This window comes from Vulpes lagopus, chromosome 4, assembly GCF_018345385.1.
Source record: "Vulpes lagopus strain Blue_001 chromosome 4, ASM1834538v1, whole genome shotgun sequence".
Classification (NCBI taxonomy): Eukaryota; Metazoa; Chordata; class Mammalia; order Carnivora; family Canidae; genus Vulpes; species Vulpes lagopus.
The window spans coordinates 89,846,134-89,865,916 of record NC_054827.1 but is presented as its reverse complement, the minus strand read 5'-3'; the positions used below and the strand labels follow the sequence as shown (position 1 = coordinate 89,865,916).

The following is a 19,783-nucleotide window of genomic DNA, read 5'->3' as shown; positions in this document are numbered from 1 at the left end:
GGGGGGCGTGGAGCGAGGGGCGGGGGCGGGGGCGGGGGAGGGGCCGCGCAGGTGCTGCGGGGGGTGGGTGGGGAGAAGCGGGGAGGCGGGGGACGGCGGTCCGGGCGGGGAGCCGAGGGCGGCCGCCGTGGGAGCGGCTGCGAAGGCCGCGCAGGTGCTGCGGGGGGCGGGGCGGGGGCGGGGCGGGGGCGGCCGCCGCGGGAGGGGCGGGGCCGGGGGGCGCCCTCGGGATCCCCCCCGCCGCCGAGCAGCGCGCTCCCCGGGGGCAAAGCTTCACGGACGAGCGGAGACCTCCGCGGACGGGCGGCTCCTCCTCCCGGCCCTGCTCCCCGGAGGGCGCAGCCTGTCCGCTCTCGCTCCAGTGAAAAGAACACGAGTCACTTCGAAGCTTCCCGCTGGCCTCCCCGGGCCTGGGCGGCGGGCGGGAAGGGCCGGGGGCGCCCGGGGACGCGGAGCCCCGCCGCGGAGGCCGTGCTCCCGGGGGCGCAGAGGTGCCGCGAGCGGCCGCCGAAGCCCGTCCGAGGCCCCGAGCTCCGCCGGCCACGGGAGGGAAACGGTCGCGTTGGGATTCTCCCGCCGGGCAGGGGCGAGGGGGCGGGGGCGGGGGCGGGGGCGCGCCGGGAGGGGGCGGGGCGGGGGCGGGGGCGCGCCGGGAGGGGGCGGGGCGGGGCGGGGGCGCGCCGGGAGGGGGCGGGGCGGGGCGGGGGCGCGCCGGGAGGGGGCGGGGCGGCGGCGGGCTCGGGGTCCGTCCCGGCTCCGGCCGCCGGGCTCCGCGCGCCCCGCCCCCGCGCCCCGCCCCGCCGCCCGCGCCCTCGGGGAGCCGCCGCCGCCCGGCCGCCCGCAGAGTCGCCGCCCGCCGCCCGCCGAGCGTGCCCGGCCCCGCGTGGAGCGCCCCGCGGCCCGCAGTGTGCGGCGGCCAGACCCGCGGCCGCAGGGAGGGCGCGCAGCCGAGCCGAGGGGCGCCGGCGCAGGGACAATGGGGCCGGGGAGGCTGCTGCTGGTCGCCGCGGGACTCGGTCTGTGCGGCCCCCTGCTGTCCGCGCGCGTCCGCGGCCGCCAGCCGGGTGAGAGCCGGGCCCCGGGGGGCGGGGGGCGCCCTGCCTGGGCCGCAGGAGCCCCGCGCGGGAGCTGCCGTCCGGGGCGCACTTGCTCCGCGGCCGCGCGGCCCTGCGCCTCCGGGCCCTCGTGCCAGGACCGCCCCGGGGAGACCGCGGCCCACGCCGCTCCGCCGCTCCTGGCGCGTTCAATACACAGCGGAGAGGCGCCCCCGATAAAGTTTTCTTTTGTTGGAAAATGGCTTTTCTTGCACGTTTTACACGTGGGGAGAGCAAAGGGCACCGGCGGCGGCAGCCGGGGCGCGGGGAGGCCGGGCGGGGAGCCCGCAGCAGCCGCGGCCTCCCGAGCGCGCCGAGGCCGGGGGCGTCCCCAGGGGCGGCCGCCTCGCGCCCTGGGGTCTCACTGCCGCCCTTCGGGCCGCTGCCGGGGGGGCTGCCCACCCACGACACGAGTCCCACCCACTGCGTGTCTCCAAGTGTCTGGCTACCTGACCAAGTACATGTATTTTCCAAATTCCCCCCCCCCCCCAGAAAAAAGGACAGTTGTTGTTTTTAACTGGTAAAGGCCATTTTAACTGGTAAAAAAAAAAAAAAAAAAGTTGTTTTTAACGGGTAACTGGTTTTTAACAGAACCCAAGGGAAAAAACTTTTCAATGTCTTTATAGTGATAGTACTTTTTCTTATGGGTGACAGATTGTGTCCTTTACGCCGTTTTCACACTGGAACTAGAGTAGTTGCATTAAGAATAAGAGGTGACAAAGGTAGAGTTTTCTCTCCATCAGACTGAGTTCTGCTCTGGTGCTTTTGGGCAAAGCACAAGCTCCACGCAGGAGCCGGCTCTGCAGCAGCCCCGGAGGCTGCGGAGAACATCTGCATGGTCTCCTGGTGTCTGAAGACGCCTGCAGAATCCTGGGAACTGTAAGGTGTTATGTGCTCTGTGATGTGACTTTGTACTTTTATTTGGGGACAAGCTCTTGAGAATACAAATTGTTGTATGAGATTTGGATGGTGAGGTCAGGAATAAGTTTATACCGGCATGGATCCCCTGAAGTCACCCTTCCTCAAGTGGCCCCCAAGACCTTGGCGCCTGTGGGGGAGTAGGGTGAAGTCCACAGTGTTTGTGCTCGGCTTTCTTGCTTGTGAACTGAGAAGGGGCATGCTAAGCTGGACATGCTAGCGTAGACGGATAACCGAACAGAGATTGGCTAGCTTATCTACACTGGATTCTGGAACCACTTTGGGAGGGAAAGAAAAAAGGAGGGTGAGAGAAGAAAAAGAGCCCGAGCTGAGTCCTCTTTGGGGACAGGCCCTGGGCCCCAAGGCATTTGCGCTCGGATCACCTGAGAGTCTCCCCCCTCTCAGAAGACACTGCTAAGGCTGGCGGGCATCCCCCTGAAACCAGGGCTCAGAGACAGTATAGCAAAGCTCCAGATGGAGGAGGGAGCCCTGTGTGCAGGAAATAAGTGTCTCCAGACTTGAAATCACTCATAAGATCAACTAAAAATAGGTCTGCTTTGTCTTATCACGGCCCACCGGCAGTTCTAAAGGGTATCTGCCCTCAGCAGCTTTACGTGATGGGAGGAAGCCTAAGACCCCAGGCCCTGGAAAGGCCTCCGGGCTGGCCCTGCCCACCAGTTTCAGCTTTCCTGAAGCTCTCAGGACTTTTGTACCCGCTGGTTTTGGCATTTGCTGCACTGTCACTATGTGGGTATCTCATCTCCCCGGCCAAGATTATAGGCTTCCATTTATGCCCAGGAAGTCTAGAACCAGGGTCTGCTCAGCAAATGTTTATTGAGAAATTCGTAAGTTCATTACCCAATTTACTTCCCTTTCTCTTGGGTAATTTAAGTGAGATCAAAGAGGGCCAGCATCCAAGAGGTGACGCTTATCAATTTTATAAGGATCTGCATGAAGGATGGAAGGGTTCAAGAATCGCTGATACTGTGGCAGAGGGGATTGGCTGGTAGAAGCCACGTGCTGCAAGGCTGCCCACAGGCTCAAGCCCATTTACTCAGCATAGAAGGAGGTGCCCCTCCCCTTGCAGGATGGGAGCCTCTATGCAGCCGCCTCTGTTATGTAACCTGTGAGATTACCCATGTTCCACCCAGCCCTACCCTCCAGTCCCTCCTCCCGGGAGCTAGGCTTTCTCTGGCCTCTGCCCCCTGCCATGCCCTCTGGCCAAAATGCCCTCCCTTACCCTCCACATGTTCACATTTAATTAAAAACAGCCACTCTAGGACACCTGGGTGGCTCAGTGGTTGAGCATTGGCCTTTGGCTCAGGTTGGGATCCTGGGGTCCCGGGATCAAGTCCCGCATCGGGCTTCCTGCATGGAGCCTGATTCTTCCTCTGCCCGTGTCTCTGCCTCTCTCTCTGTCTCTCATGAATAAATAAATAAAATCCTAGCCACTCTATATCAAGCACCTACTACATCAGCATCCTTTTTAGGTATTTTACATATACTGTCTTGTTTATTCCTCTCAACAATCTTTTGAGTATGTGGTATCCCCATTTTACACGTAAGTAAACAGTCTCAAATGGTTAAGTCACAAGTCTGGCAAGAAGTGAAACTCCTGTTTGACCATAGGCCTGTCTTTCCTTATTACGGGGTTTCTCTATCCACCCGATAGAGAGGAAACCATCCAGACCCCCAGCAGTAAAGATGAGTAACTCTCCTGTGCTCCCCAGAACCCCTAGAGGGCAAAGTCTGCACCCCATTGATCTGTAGCCCAGGCCTAGCACATGGAGGTGATCAGTGAACATTGATGCTTGGGTTGTACCCTGCCATTTACTTTTGCAAACACATGATAAGGCAGGCTATAAATGGATCCCTCCTCATGAATATGCTAATTAACTGGCTATTACTGAGACTGTGGTCCTAAGCCTAAACAAAAGACACAAAACAGAACAATGATTGGGCCCTAAGCAGACCAGAAACCTGTATAAAGCCCAAAGCCAAATTGCTTATGACACAGCAAGAAGTACATCTCTACTCTGGTATCTATCTGAATGAATTTCTTCTCTCTCCCTCCCTCATTCTTTCATTTTTTTCATTCCCTGGTGCCTTTGACTTTACTTCTGTAGGACAAATGAAGATAGTAGGTTCCTCCTTAAATTGGCCTGCCCTTCCTTTGTGTGAGAGAGTGTTTTGAGGCAAGGGGGCCCTTTCTCAGGAATACCTCATGTCCTCTGCTGGATGCCTTTCCTCCCCTCTCTCCATCTTTCTAATTCAGCACCTCTCTGCCCTTCATTCTGAGTGGATCTGTGTGCTACGAACCCTAACTTGCACTTTGTCAGCAGCTCTGAAGTTGCTCCTCTTCCAAAAGGCTTCTGGCCTGTCTTTGTCCCCCTGCGCTTTCTACCCCTTCCCCTCCCTCAGGCATTCACCTCTGTCCTTGTCACCCTCACACACTGGAACGGGGAGTGGGGGGGGGTGTTGGGCTGGGTGGAGTTCCACAGGACAGGGGAGTCACCTCCTCTCCTCTGTTGAGACACACATCCCTCTTTTCCATCAGAACTCCTTCCTTTACTATATTTTTAAGATGGTGTAAAACTTACATAGTATTAAGTGAACCATCGTAAAGTGTACAGTTTGATGCACTTACAATATTGTGTAATCACCACCTCTAATTCCAAAATATTTCCATCACCCCAAAACAAGCCCTGTACCCCTTAAGCACTTGACCCCCAGTCTCTGACAACCACAGATTTGCTTTGTTGACCTGTGTGAGCTTACCTCCTCTGCATGCCACAGCCATATGAAACATGCCCTTGGGCGCTTGAGGACTCCTCTTTCAGAGTTTTCAGGAGTGCGGCCCTGGCCGCCCCCTGTGCTATGAGTGCTTCAAAAAACACTCTGGAAGAGTCATTATTGAACCACAGCATTGGCTTATTTTTTACCTAATGCTGGCTATTGGGGGGCTCCACAGTTTCAACATTCAGAGTTTTCTATCTATTTTTCTGGTTTGAGATTTCTTTCATTCCGCCTTTTGCCCTCTCTTGCCGGAGCCTGAAACTGTCAGGGCAAGAGCGGTCTCTCTACGCCCAGATTGTTTTTTCTGGGTAGGAGCTTCCACTTCCTCCAAACACTCTTCCGCGCTGACCTTGTGTGGGTTTTGCAGAAAGCCCTGAAGTCACAGCCTTCCTCCTCGTCCCAGGGCATTCAATGAAGTTCTGTCATGGAAGAGGACTTACAGTCCTTTGGGCACTTTTTATGTTCAAAACAATCTACCCCCCCAAAAAAATAAATAAATAAAAATAAATAAATAAAATAAAATAAAAAAATAAAACAAAACAATCTACCCAAGGGGAGGTGGGTGGGGGTGACTGGGTGATGGGCACTGAGGGGGGCACTTGATGGGATGAGCACTGGGTGTTATTCTATATGTTGGCAAATTGAACACCAATAAAAAATAAATTTATAAAAAAAATAATCTACCCTTTGAAATAACAGGAACAACCTGTAATTTGCATGTGAAAAAATTGATTTAACTCAAGAAAGGACATTATATCATCTATATTTCAAGTCCATAGTGAATTAAAAGTCAGGTATTATAGTATTGTCAGTATTTTCCAGTATTTCCTTTTTTTTGGTAACCAACAGAGAAAACTGTAAGACGTATACTTTACATTGTGACGTGTGTTTGCAATAAATATACATGGGCAGTTGTGTACCTGTAGATCTGAAACAAGAGTACAACCATGTGCTGTGCGTGCCAGTATTTTCTACACCACTCTCTTAAAAATCTTGTTATGGGACGCCTGGCTGGCTCAGCCGTTGAGCATCTGCCTTCGACCAGGGACGTGGTCCTGGAGTCCCGGGATCGAGTCCCATGTCGGGCTCCCGGCATGGAGCCTGCTTCTCCCTCTGCCTGTGCCTCTGCCCCCTCTCTCTCTCTCTCTCTCTCTCTCTCTCTCTCTCTGTGTGTGTGTGTGTGTGTGTGTCATGAACAAATAAAATCTTTTAAAAAATAAAAAAGCTTGTTAAACCCTGTAAGTTGATGTCATAACCATATCAAGTCTCTACCATCACTTAAAACCTAGTGTAGCAGACGCAGCAAGCTGTCCCACGTTAGCGGAATTGACGCCGCCTTTTCGCTTTACAAGAAGAGCTTGCCTTCCAGGAAGTGCCGTTTGCGATAGTTTCTCTCACAACCAGGATCTTCTTTGTTTGAGTTCAGATTTACAGACCACGTAGGACGCGGGCGGGGTTAGGAACAGACAGCTTGGTACCGGGAGGAATTGCTGACCATTATTAACATCCTTTATAGTGAACTAGTTTTCATTTTAGCTTTTTGTTTCCGAGAGCAACAGCCCCAGGATGCGGAGCTCAGGGCCTATGACTTCTGGTGCAAAACAGGCTGCAAGACTGGGAAAAGCCGGGGGTCAGGATAGCTCCCTCGTGGCCGCTAGCGTCCTACCCACACGTCGGGCCGCCCCCCGAGGCTCCAGGCTGGGCCTGCAGGCTCCTCCTGCGCCTGTTCCAGCTGAGGGCACCGGCGCCTCCATTTCCCGCTTGTCTTGACCCTACGCTCCCCAGGCCCCTGCTCCCAGCTGCCCCAGGCTGGCTCCCCCGGGCCTCCAGCCGCCCCTGCTCCGGGATGCGGGTAGGAGGGGAACAGGCTCCCATGCTAGGCCACCTTTTCTTAACCCTGGAGTCAGGATTTACCTTCTCCTACCTTTAATTCTGGTTCTCCCATAGCAGAAACTTTTGTTCACTTACTGCTCGCTTCTGCCCCATTTTGAATGGTTTTAAAGATTTTTGTTTTGTCCTTGAATGTCTCCCTACCACAGCTGATGTGTGTGTGAGGACTAGGTTGTCAGCGTGTGACTGGTGTGCAGCCAAGGTCAGCAGGACCCTGAATTCCCAAGCAATAGCCATGAGCATCATCAACTTAAGTTAGACGTTCACATGGTCCTGTACTACCTGCAGTTACAAGGACTAGACGAATTAGAGGAAAACAGTTGTACTGTTTCAGGAGTAGGCCATGAATCTCAAGTCTTTTTAAAGAGACAGAGTAATGTGATGTGGTTCAAAGGGTATGAGCTTTGGAGCCAAGAAAATCTAGGTTCAAATCCTGGCCCCCCTCCACTTACTAATTCTGTGACTCTGGATTAGTTATTTAGCTTGTCTGTGCCTCTGCATGTTGGCCATAAAATGGATTATAATGCTTATCTTGTAGAAATGTTAGAGTTACAGGGCGCCTGGGTGGCTCAGTGGTTGAGCGTCTGCCTTCGGCTCAGGTCATGACCCTGGGTCCCCAGGATGGAGTCCCGCATCGGGCTCCCTGCGAGGAGCCTGCTTCTCCCTCTGCCTTTGTCTCTGCCTCTCTCTGCCTGTCATGAATAAATAAATAAAATCTTAAAAAGAAAAGAAAGAAAAGAAAAGAAAAGAAAAAAGAAACATTAGAGTTACAAGAAGTATGGTATGAAGTACGTAGCACATAGTAGGTGTCCAACAAATGTTAAGTGTTTTTCATAACAATTCCTCCATATTCCAGAAAAGGCTTTGAGGAGCTGGTATCACATGAATTTATTAAATGTAAAACTGTGTTCACGGAGCACCTGGGTGGCTCAGTCGGTTAACCGTCCGACTCTTGATTTTGGCTCAGGTCACAATCTCAGGGCTTGAGATCAAGCCTTGAGTCTGGCTCTGCATTGAGCCTGGAGCCTGCGTAAGGTTCTCTCTTTCTCCCTCTCTGCTCCTCTTCCTGCTGGCTATCTCTTTCTCTCTCTCTCCCAAAAAACAAACAAACAAAAACAAAGAAACAAAAACTGTTCATGCAAACACTGAAAAACTTTTTTCCTATCAAGTCTGAGACAATAGAAAAACAAAAGCAAAAACCTTTGTACTTAGTTTTTAGTAGCAAGTAAATGTGCATATAGTATTTGGGGTTTTTTTTTACCTTGTATTATGAAAATTTTCAAACATAAAAGTGAACTGTATAATTACTCCCCATATCTTGTTTTATCTATACCTCACTTTTCTTCACTCCCAAATGGACAATTTTAAGGCAAATCCCAGACATATGTATCATTTCATCCATAAATACATTGGTATATATCCTCAGAGATAAGAACTTTTTTTTTTTCTTTTTTTAAGATTTTATTTATTTGAGAGAGAGCATGAGGGACTCCTGGGTGGCTTAGTGGTTAAGCGCCTGCCTTTGGTCCAGGGTGTGATCCTGCAGTCCCAGGATCGAGTCCCGCATTGGGCTCCCTGCATGGAGCCTGCTTCTCCTTCTGCCTGTGTCTCTGCCTCTCTCTCTCTGTGAATAAATAAATAAAATCTAAAAAAAAAAAGAGAGAGATTGAGAGCATGAGTAGGGGGAGGAGCAGAGGGAGAGGAACAAGCAGATTCCCCACTCAGCATAAAGCCCTACACAGAGCTCTATCCCAGGACCCTAAGATCATGACCCAAGCCGAGGTTGGACATTTAACTGACTGTGTCACCCAGGTGCCCCAAGAACTCTTTTTTAAATATATAACTATAGAGGCTGCCTCTGCCACTCTCCCTGCTTGTGTGCGCGCTCTCTCTCTCTGTCAAATGAATGAGTAAAATGTTTTTTAAATAAATAAATAAATAACTATAATACCATTGTCTCACCTAAAAAATGAATACCAATTTCTTAACATTGGGCACTCTGTTCAGTAAGCATTCAAATTTTGCTGTCTCATAAATGCCTTTTTACAGTTGTTTTATTAAAATCAGGATCCTTGTTAAACCAACCATTACATCTGGTTGGTATGTCTTTGAAATTTCTTTTCATCTGTTACTGTTTCCTGTCTCCTCCTTTCTCATGGCTGTTTATTTCTCAAAGGAACTGGGTCATTTGCTGTAGAGACTCCCCCACACACCGGATCCGGCCAGCTGCGTCACTAGGGATGTTCACTTAAGGCCTGTAGCATGCCCATCTGTCCTTGTGTTTTTGGTCACACGGTAGGTACATCGGGAGGCCTGTTCACATGTAGGTTTGGTTTTTGCAAGACCGAGTCAGCAGTGGTGCCATGTACTTCCTGATGCATCTTGTACTTCAGGATTGTCTCTGTTTTTTGTAAACTTAAGATTGCTTACTCAGTGGACTCAGGCATTGTCCACTTGCTCCAGCTGTTATGAAATTTTCCATCCCTCTTCACCTGGTGGTTTTAGTGACCACTGGGGATCAGACTTAGTCCATTATTAAGCCAAGAGCTTCCAAATGATGCTTTCCTAAATCTGTTATTGTTTCTGTGTTTATGAGCTGGAATTATTTTATAAAGAACTTTCTGCCGCTGACTGTTCTATTTCCCTGAAATATATTTTATACAGAAAAGGCAGGATAAATGTTTCAATCTTGCTTTTATATACCAGTTTTCATACCAGGCCCCCTAATCCCCTCCAAAGGTGATCAGAAATGATGCATCATTTTCCTTTCAGTATCATTATGAATTCATGGATCTTAAGATATGTGGCAGGTTTCAAATGTTTTAATTCACTTTTGTCATTACTATTTTGGTGATCAATTGTTGCACCTTGGCATTGGGACACCTTTCAGATTGACTCCAGAGTCTTTCTGACCCGACCCCAATATTCTTTAAAGATGTTCAAAGCTCATCTTACAGGTTTCCTACCCCGGATCTGGAACCTGCCATTTCTTTCTGGAAACACTGGTTCTTTGCATTAGAAAATGGTGTGCATTTGCTTTTAAGATGGTGGAATATTGCAATAATACTGCTGTTTTCCATTTGATGGAATTCATAGGTTTCTACTAATTTTCCATCATCCCATTCCTTATTTCTCTGTAGCCTGTAGTGTTGATTCACTTGTGGAGAAGTGCAGGGAACAGCTTTTCTGCTCTGTGTGGGAATGTGGGCAAGGTCCTGGGGCTTCTGCTTTAATTTGTAAGCCTTGTAGGGGAGAGCCCTGAGTCAGAACCAAGGCTGGTGCCTCGGGGGACTGGCATGAAATAAATCCCAGGATCGCATGAGATTTTGATAACGCATCTAGTCACCACTCAGCTGCCAGGCCAGATCTCATCAAAGATAGGAGAAGCATTGCCTGACTTTCTAATTTTTAAAATTCTCCAGTTAGAGAGTCCATCTTGAAGCATTTAGCTGTGTGCTATACTGGATCACAAAACTACTCTAGAACCATTTAAGAGAAACCTAAATTGAGAGAAACTTTGCAAGAAGCATGAGAACTGATATTAGGACCTGAGCTGCCTTTTTTTTTTTTTTTTTTTTTTTTGGTATGTGAAACCATAGCTTAACAACAAAAACGCTGATGAATTACAAGAGCTTTTGAGCTTTTGGCTCGGTGACAGCTCTTTCTCCTTGACCTGTGAGCTGTGCCGGGATGGGAGGAAATGGGATATACTTAAACTTGAATGGCAGCCTAAGGGGGTATGTCTGGTTACTTGGAATTGGTTTTGTTTATTTCTTTGATCCTGGTAGATAGTTAAATTTTGTTTTTTTGATCCCTGGGTGGCGCAGCGGTTTGGCGCCTGCCTTTGGCCCAGGGCGCGATCCTGGAGACCCGGGATCGAATCCCACGTCGGGCTCCCGGTGCATGGAGCCTGCTTCTCCCTCTGCCTGTGTCTCTGCTTCTCTCTCTCTCTCTGTGTGCCTATCATAAATAAATAAAATTTAAAAAAAAAAAATTAAAAAATACTTTAAATATCAAAAAAAAAAAAATTTTGTTTTTTTAATTTTTTGGCTGACATTTTTTAATTCCGTAAAAGCCAAAATATCAAACCTATAGGAGCAAGGTAATGATATCATTACCTAAGGTAATGATATTTAATCGAGGGATTATGCATTCTTCCTGGGTTGCATCCTATAGAATTTCCTGTTTCAGTGGGTATAATGTTTCTGTTATAAACACTGTGCTGTCTAAAAAGGCCTAGCCAGGGAAGACATTTTTTAAAAATATTTTATTTATCTGTTCATGAGAGACACAGAGACAGAGGCAGAGGGAGAAGCAGGCTCCCTCCAGGGAGCCGGATACGGGACTCGCTCGCAGGACCCCAGGATCATGACGTGAGCTGAAGGCAGACGCTCCATCACTGCACCACCCAGGTGCCCCAGGAAGACATTTTTTAAGACAAATACTTAATGCCAAAGTACTAAATGGAGAGTAAAATCCATTGACAGTTTTATTTTCAAACGAAGTGATAGTATCTAAGAGGCTTAGGTATGAGTGTTGAGTAGTTTTCAAACTGTATCATTCCTCCAGGTAATGCCTGGATTCCCACCTGTTTCGGCGCACCTGTGTGTATGCCCCTTTCCCTCCACCAGTGACAGAAGTCCTTCATCTAGCCAGGGTCCAAACTGCAGAGGAAAACTGTGTGACCTTCAGGTTCTTCTGGGTCAGCATTTATAGGACACTGACCTTTGTGGTATTAAAATGCCAGAACCCATTCATTCTTATCTTTCAGCTCCCCACACACTCATTATGGCCCAGAGACAGCCCCCCATCCCACAGGAGCCTCCATGCCAATGGGTCAGGATGCACTCAGAGTAAGATGCATCACAAAGGAAGAAAGGTATCCTTCTGGAAATGGCTGTCAATTTGAAATTGGATATACAGCTCTGGAATGCTGGGCTCTCTACTTTGCAACCTGTTCATGTTCCTCATCATACTGAAAAACTAAACATTGCTGAACAGGAGGGAAGGAGGAGCACAGATTCCATTTTAATTTAAAATAAATGAGAGTAAGCAAATAACTGAATCTAAAAACAAGTTGCACTGAAGTGAAAGGAGAATAATAATATTTATTTCCTCCATTGATTAATTTGTAGAGTTTACAAAGGAAGCACATGCCCTACTTCACAAGGGATCCACCTGGATGCCAGATTTGTAAGTCAGACAGGTGTTGGAATCCCACTTCAAGGATTCTGAGACAGAGTTCCAGAGTGTTAAGTGACTTCTGGCAGAGCCAATGTTAGAATGCAAATCTGTGACTAAAAGCCAGCTTATAGGGCACCTGGGCGGCTCAGTTGGTTGGGTGTCTGCCTTTGGCGCAGGTCATGATCTCAGGGTCCTGGGATCAAGCCCCGTGTAGGGTTCCCAGCTCAGCGGGGAGTCTGCTTCTCCCTATTCCCTGCCCCCCACCATCGCTGGTGCTCGCTCGCTCTCTCTCTCTCTCTCTCTCTCTCTCAAATAAGTATAATGTTTTTAAAAAAGTAATAAAAGCCAATTTAAGGAACTCTTAGCATGTGCAGGGCACTGGAGATTCAGAGATTAATAGGAATGGTTTCTTACCCTTGAGGAACAATCTAGACCTATCTATTTTCTCAGAAGCTCATCACTGGAGACACTTGGCCTTCCCTGTGACAGATCTCCTGCCAGGCCACCCCTTCACCCTCAGTGGCCCAGCCATGACCTTGCTAAGAGAGTCTCATTTCCACCTTTCACCACCAGGTCCTGTTCGACTCTAGCTTCGCTCCTTATTTTGGAAATAGATGCCATTTTATTGTATGTTACTTTCTAGTTCTAGAATTTCCATTGGTTGGTTTCTTTGCTGATAGTTTTGTGTTTTTTTTCCATTTCAATAGATATTTCCCTTTACTTCATTGCAACACATCCTTTAAAATCCTTATTTGCTAAATCCAACATCTGGGCCATCGTAAGATTGGTTTCCACTGCTTATCATTTTTTTCTTGAGACTAAGTCATAATTTTCCAGCATTATTATTATTATTATTATTATTATTTAAATTCAATTAGCCAAAAAGAAAAAATCAGTTAGCCAACATATAGTACATCATTAGTCTCAGGTGTAGTATTCAACAATTTATGAGTTATATAACACCCAGTGCTCATCACATCACCTGCCCTCCTTAATGACCATCACCCAGTTACCCCATTCCCCCACTCCCCTCCCCTCCAGCAACCCTCAGTTTGTTTTCTAATTTGTGTTTCTTTGGGTATCAAATGATTTGAGATTGTACCTCGGACATGGCCATACTATAAAGACTCAGGATTTTGTTTTATTTCTCCAAAAGATTTTGGTTTTTAGCTTTAGCAGGCAATTAATTTGGTTGGACTCAAACTGCACATTCACCATCTTGAGCAAAATATCACTTTGCTTCTTCTGTCTTTAGCAGAGCTGCTTTGGGTCATCCCTTAGCGGTGCATGGTTCCAGAGTCAGCCAGAGCCTGGGGCAAATTCACATTGGAATTTAGAGCTGGCTCCCTTCTCTAACTTTATTCCTCTCCTCACTTTCCAGTGACTACGGTTGCCCTGAACTCTGCCCTCTGGTTCTTCAGGCCGGAAACTGTGGGCTTTCTATCTAGTTTTAGTCATCCTTTGTGGCTTTGGCCTTCTCTCAAGCTAACTATGAAAGTCAAGAAAACGAGAATGTCACCAGGTGCCATCCTTTCCAGATTCATTCCTCCTCTACCCAGCAGCCCCTTAGGAACCTAAGTGCCTTCAGGTCATTGATTCGGAGGAGGAAAAGAGTTAAGGGTTTTTCATTTCTATCTAAGGCGTGGTTGGTTCCAGTGACCCTACAGAGCCATTCCAGAACTAGATCTCTGTCTTTTAGGGCATTATTCCTTTCCGTATAAACTTTTGTTTGCACAAAGGATCCACCAATGAAAAGTAAGACCAAGGTTTGAAAATCCACTGTACTTGAGCAATTTCTAGCCAGATTTTAAATCCTCTGACGTCACTTCTAAGTGACCTGCATGTCCAGAGCTTGTGGTGGACGCTCCCAGTGACGGAGGCTTCACCCTTCTGTGCTTCCTCTCCCTGGTCCTCAGCGTCGCAGGACCCGCCAGCTCTTTGCCCAACTCTCCTCAATCACAGAACTTTAGCAAAAGCTCCTCAGAAGGAAAAGCTGGTTGAGTTACAGCAGCTAAGTGTTGCCTTTCTCTGATGAACATTTTAAATGGATGCTTTTGGTGGAAGAGGATGATAAAAGGAGGAAGTTTGCAACTGAGCCTTTATTCTGACTTCTGGTTGACACCCAGGAAAGCCTCATTGGCCTGGCATCTGCCTTGGTGCGTGTAGCATCCTGGAACTGAGCTAAGGAAGGCCACCTGCCTAGAACATCTGCTATCCATGGACCTGCTCAGGAAGGAGACAGGAAGATGACTAGAGTGGTGTGCACCTTGCAGTTGTATTAGGGGATAACCCGAGGAGCTGTTGCTGGATCCAAATGTGATGAGAGATTTGGGACATCCTACTGTGTAAACAAACTAAAGGTAGTACAGGAAAACTACTGTCACATGGACGGTGGCCATGGAAATTATGGCCTTTCCATAAGTCTTTCACATGGTCTTTCTCTGAATTTGCCTCAAGCCCCAAAACCTAAGAAGTCCTCCCGTTTCTGTCAGATGTTTGCATCAGGAACAGTGGGTTTCTAGGGATGTCTGCAAACTAAATGGTGAAAATGTACACGTGAAGGCCTATGAAGGAAAGCAAAGTCTAGAGCCTGGGAGGGATTTGTTTAGAGATGGTGGCTAGTATGGAAAAGAAGTCACTGCTTTTTTTCCCTTCATGTCAGGCACTGAGCCTTTCCTGATGTCTTCAGGGTGCATTTGCCTCTATCCTTCTGAGGAGCAGGGTTTTAAGTGTTTGTGCCAGCAAAAAAATGCTGTACAGTATTTTGAGTTAGCCAATTCCCTGGTAAGGTCTGCAATCCATTTGTGCATTACTTGCTCTTTACCTACCCACTCTCCTAGTAAGAGCACAAAAAATAAAAGTAAAGTGTATTCTGTTTGTCTTTTTGCCTTTTTAATTGTTCTTTTTTTTTTTTTTTTAAGTATCAAAAGCAACCAATGCTACTGTGGATCCCCGGTCATTTTTTCTCAAGAATACCAATGATGGATTTGAACCATTCCCACTGGAGGATGATGAGGAGAAAAATGAAAGCGAGTTCCCTGAAGTCAGATTAAGCTCCATCAATAAAAGCCGTCCTCTTCAAAAACTGCCCCCTGTGTCTATCTCGGAGGATGCCTCGGGATATCTGACCAGCTCCTGGCTGACACTCTTTATCCCCTCTGTCTACACTGGTGTGTTTGCAGTAAGCCTTCCTCTGAATATCATGGCCATCCTCGTGTTTATCTGGAAGATGAAGATCAAGAAGCCCGCTGTGGTGTACATGTTACATCTGGCCGCGGCAGATGTGCTCTTCGCGTCAGTGCTCCCCTTCAAGATCAGCTATTACTTTTCTGGCAGTGATTGGAAATTTGGTTCTGAACTGTGTCGCTTTGTCACCGCCGCCTTCTACTGTAACATGTACGCCTCCATCATGCTCATGACGGTCATCAGCGTTGACCGGTTCTTGGCCGTCGTGTACCCCATCCAGTCCCTCTCCTGGCGTACCCTGGGAAGGGCATCCTTCACTTGTCTGGCCATCTGGGCCATGGCCATCGCGGGGGTGGTGCCTCTGCTCCTCAAGGAGCAGACCACCCAGGTGCCGGGGCTCAACATAACCACCTGCCATGACGTGCTCAATGAAACCCTGCTCGAAGGCTATTATGCGTATTACTTCTCATCCTTCTCTGCTGTCTTCTTTTTTGTGCCCCTGATCATTTCCACCGTCTGTTACGTGTCCATCATCCGATGTCTGAGCTCCTCCACAGTTGCCAACCGGAGCAAGAAATCCCGGGCTTTGTTCTTGTCCCTCGCTGTCTTCTGCATTTTCATCATTTGCTTCGGACCCACAAACGTCCTCCTGATTCTGCATTACTCATTCCTCTCTCAAGATTCTGTGACAGAGGCTGCCTACTTTGCTTACCTCCTGTGTGTCTGTGTCAGCAGCATAAGCTGTTGCCTCGATCCCTTGATTTACTACTATGCTTCTTCCGAGTGCCAGAAGCACCTCTACAGCATCTTATGCTGCAAGGAGGGTTCCGATCCCAGCAGTTACAACAGCAGTGGTCAGCTGATGGCAAGTAAGATGGACACCTGCTCTAGTAACCTGAATAACAGCATATACAAAAAGCTTTTAACTTAGGAAAGGGGGCTGCTGCTGAGTTAAAAAGAAAATGTTAAAATAGTGAGCAGCCTGAGGATTGTATCAGTCCCTGCCAAAAAGGTATTTACGATCAAAAACAACAAATATATGATTCACATGCTTCTTTCTCGTGAGAGCCGTTAATCGTGTGTATTTGTTAGTTACAGGAAAAGATAACAAGAATAGAAAACAGTGTCATTGCGAGAGAGTATCGCCAGTGCCACGATAATAACTGAATGTCCTCTTCTCATGCATTTAGGAGACTTACTACATACATATGCGTGGATGTGGATAGGTGTGTGCACACATACTTACATCATTTGTAATGCAGTATAGAATAGACACTTGAAACCCTCTCTTTTTTCCACCAGAGATAAGGAAAGAGATGTTTAGGTTGCTGGAGTTTAGCCCAGAACATCTGAAGATGTTCATTTATAGGGAGGGACCCTGTGGTTCGGACTTACGGAGCTTTTGCAAATAAGTGTATCTTGCAATTGCTCGACAGCAAAGTTTAACTTATTAAGGGATAAGACTTAGTAGTACTATCTGTGTGTAGAGGAAGTTCTACTGTTCTTCATTTTAAACATATCAAGGTTTGAATTCTTTAAATTATGAAAACGATATGGGTGACATGTTTGATATTTTGCACTCTGTGTATGTAAACCAAGAATGAGCGTAGGTCCACGAGTGGCCTTAGGTTGGCTTTCAAAGTAACCTGTCCCCAGGTGGAGGTCTCCACGCAGTAGATGCAAAGCAGGGCCGTTTCAGACAAGGGCTGGCCAGGAACCCCCCAGCTGAGCCTGCCAGAGTTCAGCACTGGGACCACCACAGCTGCGCTCTCCTCCTGACGTTCCCTCCAGGGGTGGCTGTGAACTGTCTTGTGTATTAGAAATTGGCAAAGTAGGTTGTGCTATCCCAGGAGATAATAAGTACAGACTGTACAGAAAGTATAAACGACTTTCCTGCCCATTTTAAGAGCAGAGAAAGAAGGTACCTTCGCTTCCAGAAGTTATCCCACCAGGACCACTCTCAGATAGAAACACTCACAGAGACAACATGAACACACGTTTTGTGCTCCGGGCGCAATGATGGGTGCTAGGCATATAGAGTTGAGTAAAACGGAGACCTGCCCACAAGGAAAACAAATTAGACCAATACAGAGTGTGGTATGTGTATAATAAATAGAACATGTCCTTCTGTAGAGTTGTTTTAGCTAGATGTCACCGTACACGTTTCATACAAGCAAAGATTGTCAGTTGAGGAACACTGAACATTTGGGTTATTATTTCCTGTGGTTCTAACTTGAGATGAAAACATAACACAACACAGGAAGCATATTCTTAAAAACAAGTCCTCCAGTCTGCATTAATTGGACATGATTTATTTATAAATGCTTTCAATAAATTTAATCAGATTTTTGTAGAATAATCAATGATGCCATTTTGATGAGACAGAGCAGAAGAAAATGAAACAGACTTTGAAATATAGGAAAATTATTCTACATTTTCCATTCACTTTTTTTAAGAGTTAGATGATTTTAAAGGCATTTTTTTAACCCCATGATTAGTATTAAGTACAGAAAATAATTTAAAAATTAAGTTGAAATATGTAATCTTTTCCTAATGAAGCAGTGTTGGCCTTTTAAACAAAAATGAAAAGTTGCAAGGCAGATGTTTAACCTATTTAAAAGAGCAAACAATTTCCAAATGCCATGGAATAATTAAATAGAATAACATAATGTAAGTAGAAGCTAGCATTGACTTTATTTTTTTAGCATTGATTTTATTAATTTAGTTACTGTATCTTACCCAACTCAGTGGAGATTTGTTTATTCAATCTGAAATGTTAAAATACCTCTGACCTAATATGACTATCATTACTCTGTTATCAGTCTGTACTTATATTATGTCATTGTTTTTATGTTATCTCTTTTTAAAATATATATGTAACCTATATTAATAAACATGAAAGTTTGCTTGGTATCTGTTTGGAATAAATTTGGAATAAATAAATAGACTGTATCTATCAGGGCTGCGGGCAGGAAGGGCAAGTCTTAGGGTTTAGCTGAAGGTGTTTCATGAACAGGCGATGCACAGAGATGCCCACAGGGACATCTGTGGAGCCAGTGGTGGCTGCTGAAGCACAGCAAGGACTGGCAATCCGGGGGGCCGTTATCACCCCAGGCCCAAAGGGGTAGATGAGGGGTTACTCCGACCTGTGCTTCAACCCTCTGACCTCTCACTGGTGTGTCCTGGTCTTGCTCTTGGTCTTAACCCAAACACAGAGGTCAAGGGAACCTGGTGACTTAGTCCGTGAAGGTCTGCTTCTTGGGAATAGAGCTGGAAAAACAAAGGAGTTGGGTGACAAGCTTTCTGTGCTTTTTTTTTATACATTCTTAAGAAAATTGAAAGTTGTGTCATTGAGAATATGTTCAGATTCCTGGGCTGTAGGCATCAGGAACAGTCTACGTTTCTTTCCTAAGGAAGAGAGAAAAATTACCTGTTCGAGCCAGGAGGCTATGATGAAACCCCAAGGACTGCCCTTCGAGGGACAGCCCTTACCATCTAGTGCTCCCTGGGGCAAAGGCAGGGGCAGGGGAGGGAATTAAACACAGAATGATAAGCACCTCTGAGAGTTGAAGATCAGTAAGAAACACTTTTTTTAAAGATGTTATTTATTTATTCATGAGACACAGGCAGAGTGAGAAGCAGGCTCCATGCTGGGAGCCCAACAATGATCCCAGGAACCGGGGTCACACCCTGGGCTGAAGGCCGGCTATCAACCACTAAGCCACCCGGGCGTCCCAGTAAGAAACATTCTAATAAACATATTTCTATATCCATAATCAACAAGAAAATTTTTTCAGCTGAAGAATTATTCGGTCAACAGAATTTTTAGGTTAATACACAAGCTTAAGTTTCTGAGGCCTGGACGCTCGGTAAATGTTTCAGGCCTGGATATATTGAAATAGGCCCCACCAGCGGCCACCCGAAATGGGACCCCTGCCCTAACCAGAAAGTGACCTTTAACCCTTTTACTGTCATTTTTCAAAATATGTTTGAAGTTAAACACACACACTTGAGGGGCGCTGAGGTGGCTCAGTAAGTTAAGCGTTTGCCTTGGACCCAGGCCATGCCCTGAGGCGCTGGGGTGGGGCCCGACCTCTGACCTCCGACCTCTGGCTCGGAGCTCTGGGGAGCCTGCTTCCCCACCCCCTCTGCCTGTTGTGCCCCTGCTGGCGCTCCCCCTCGTTGCCAAATAAATAAGTAAAATCTTAAAACACACACACACACTTGAATTTTCTTAACACACAATAGTTTGTCTTTTCCTACCACATCAAAAATAGGATTTTTAAGGAAATAGGATATTTGGCTATTGAATACAAATGTGGAAAATTTTAGGTTATTCTTATAAATGTAAGAAGTGGAGAAAAATTGGCATATCCTTCAGGAAGTTTTAAGCCCTAAGAGCAAGTGGACAAAGTTAAGCGGTGTTTATGAACGAAGTTTTTTTTTTTTTTTTAAGATTTTATTTATTTATTCATAGACACAGAGAGAGAGGCAGAGACACAGGCAGAGGGAGAAGCAGGCTCCATGCAGGGAGCCCGATGTGGGACTCGATCCTGGGTGCAGGCAGCGCCAAACTGCTGCGCCACCGGGGCTGCCCTTTGAACGAGGTTTTTAAGTGTGTGAGGCCTGGACCCTCCACCAGAAACTAATCTTCAAGGTGACCTAGTAAAAATGAAGGGGAAAACAGCCACAACAGTGATTTCCTGGCAGAAATG

At 47.2% G+C, this 19,783-nt stretch overlaps 1 protein-coding gene across 1 annotated transcript; it reads left to right on the top strand.

Moving 5' to 3' along the window:
- Nucleotides 1–811: 811 nt before the first annotated feature.
- F2R (coagulation factor II thrombin receptor) lies at nt 812–17,979 on the top strand. Its single transcript, XM_041752848.1, has 2 exons — nt 812–1,064; nt 14,804–17,979. The coding sequence occupies exons 1-2, from the start codon at nt 977–979 to the stop codon at nt 15,997–15,999; spliced, it is 1,284 nt and encodes a 427-aa protein (XP_041608782.1). The 5' UTR covers nt 812–976; the 3' UTR covers nt 16,000–17,979.
- Nucleotides 17,980–19,783: the final 1,804 nt, after the last annotated feature.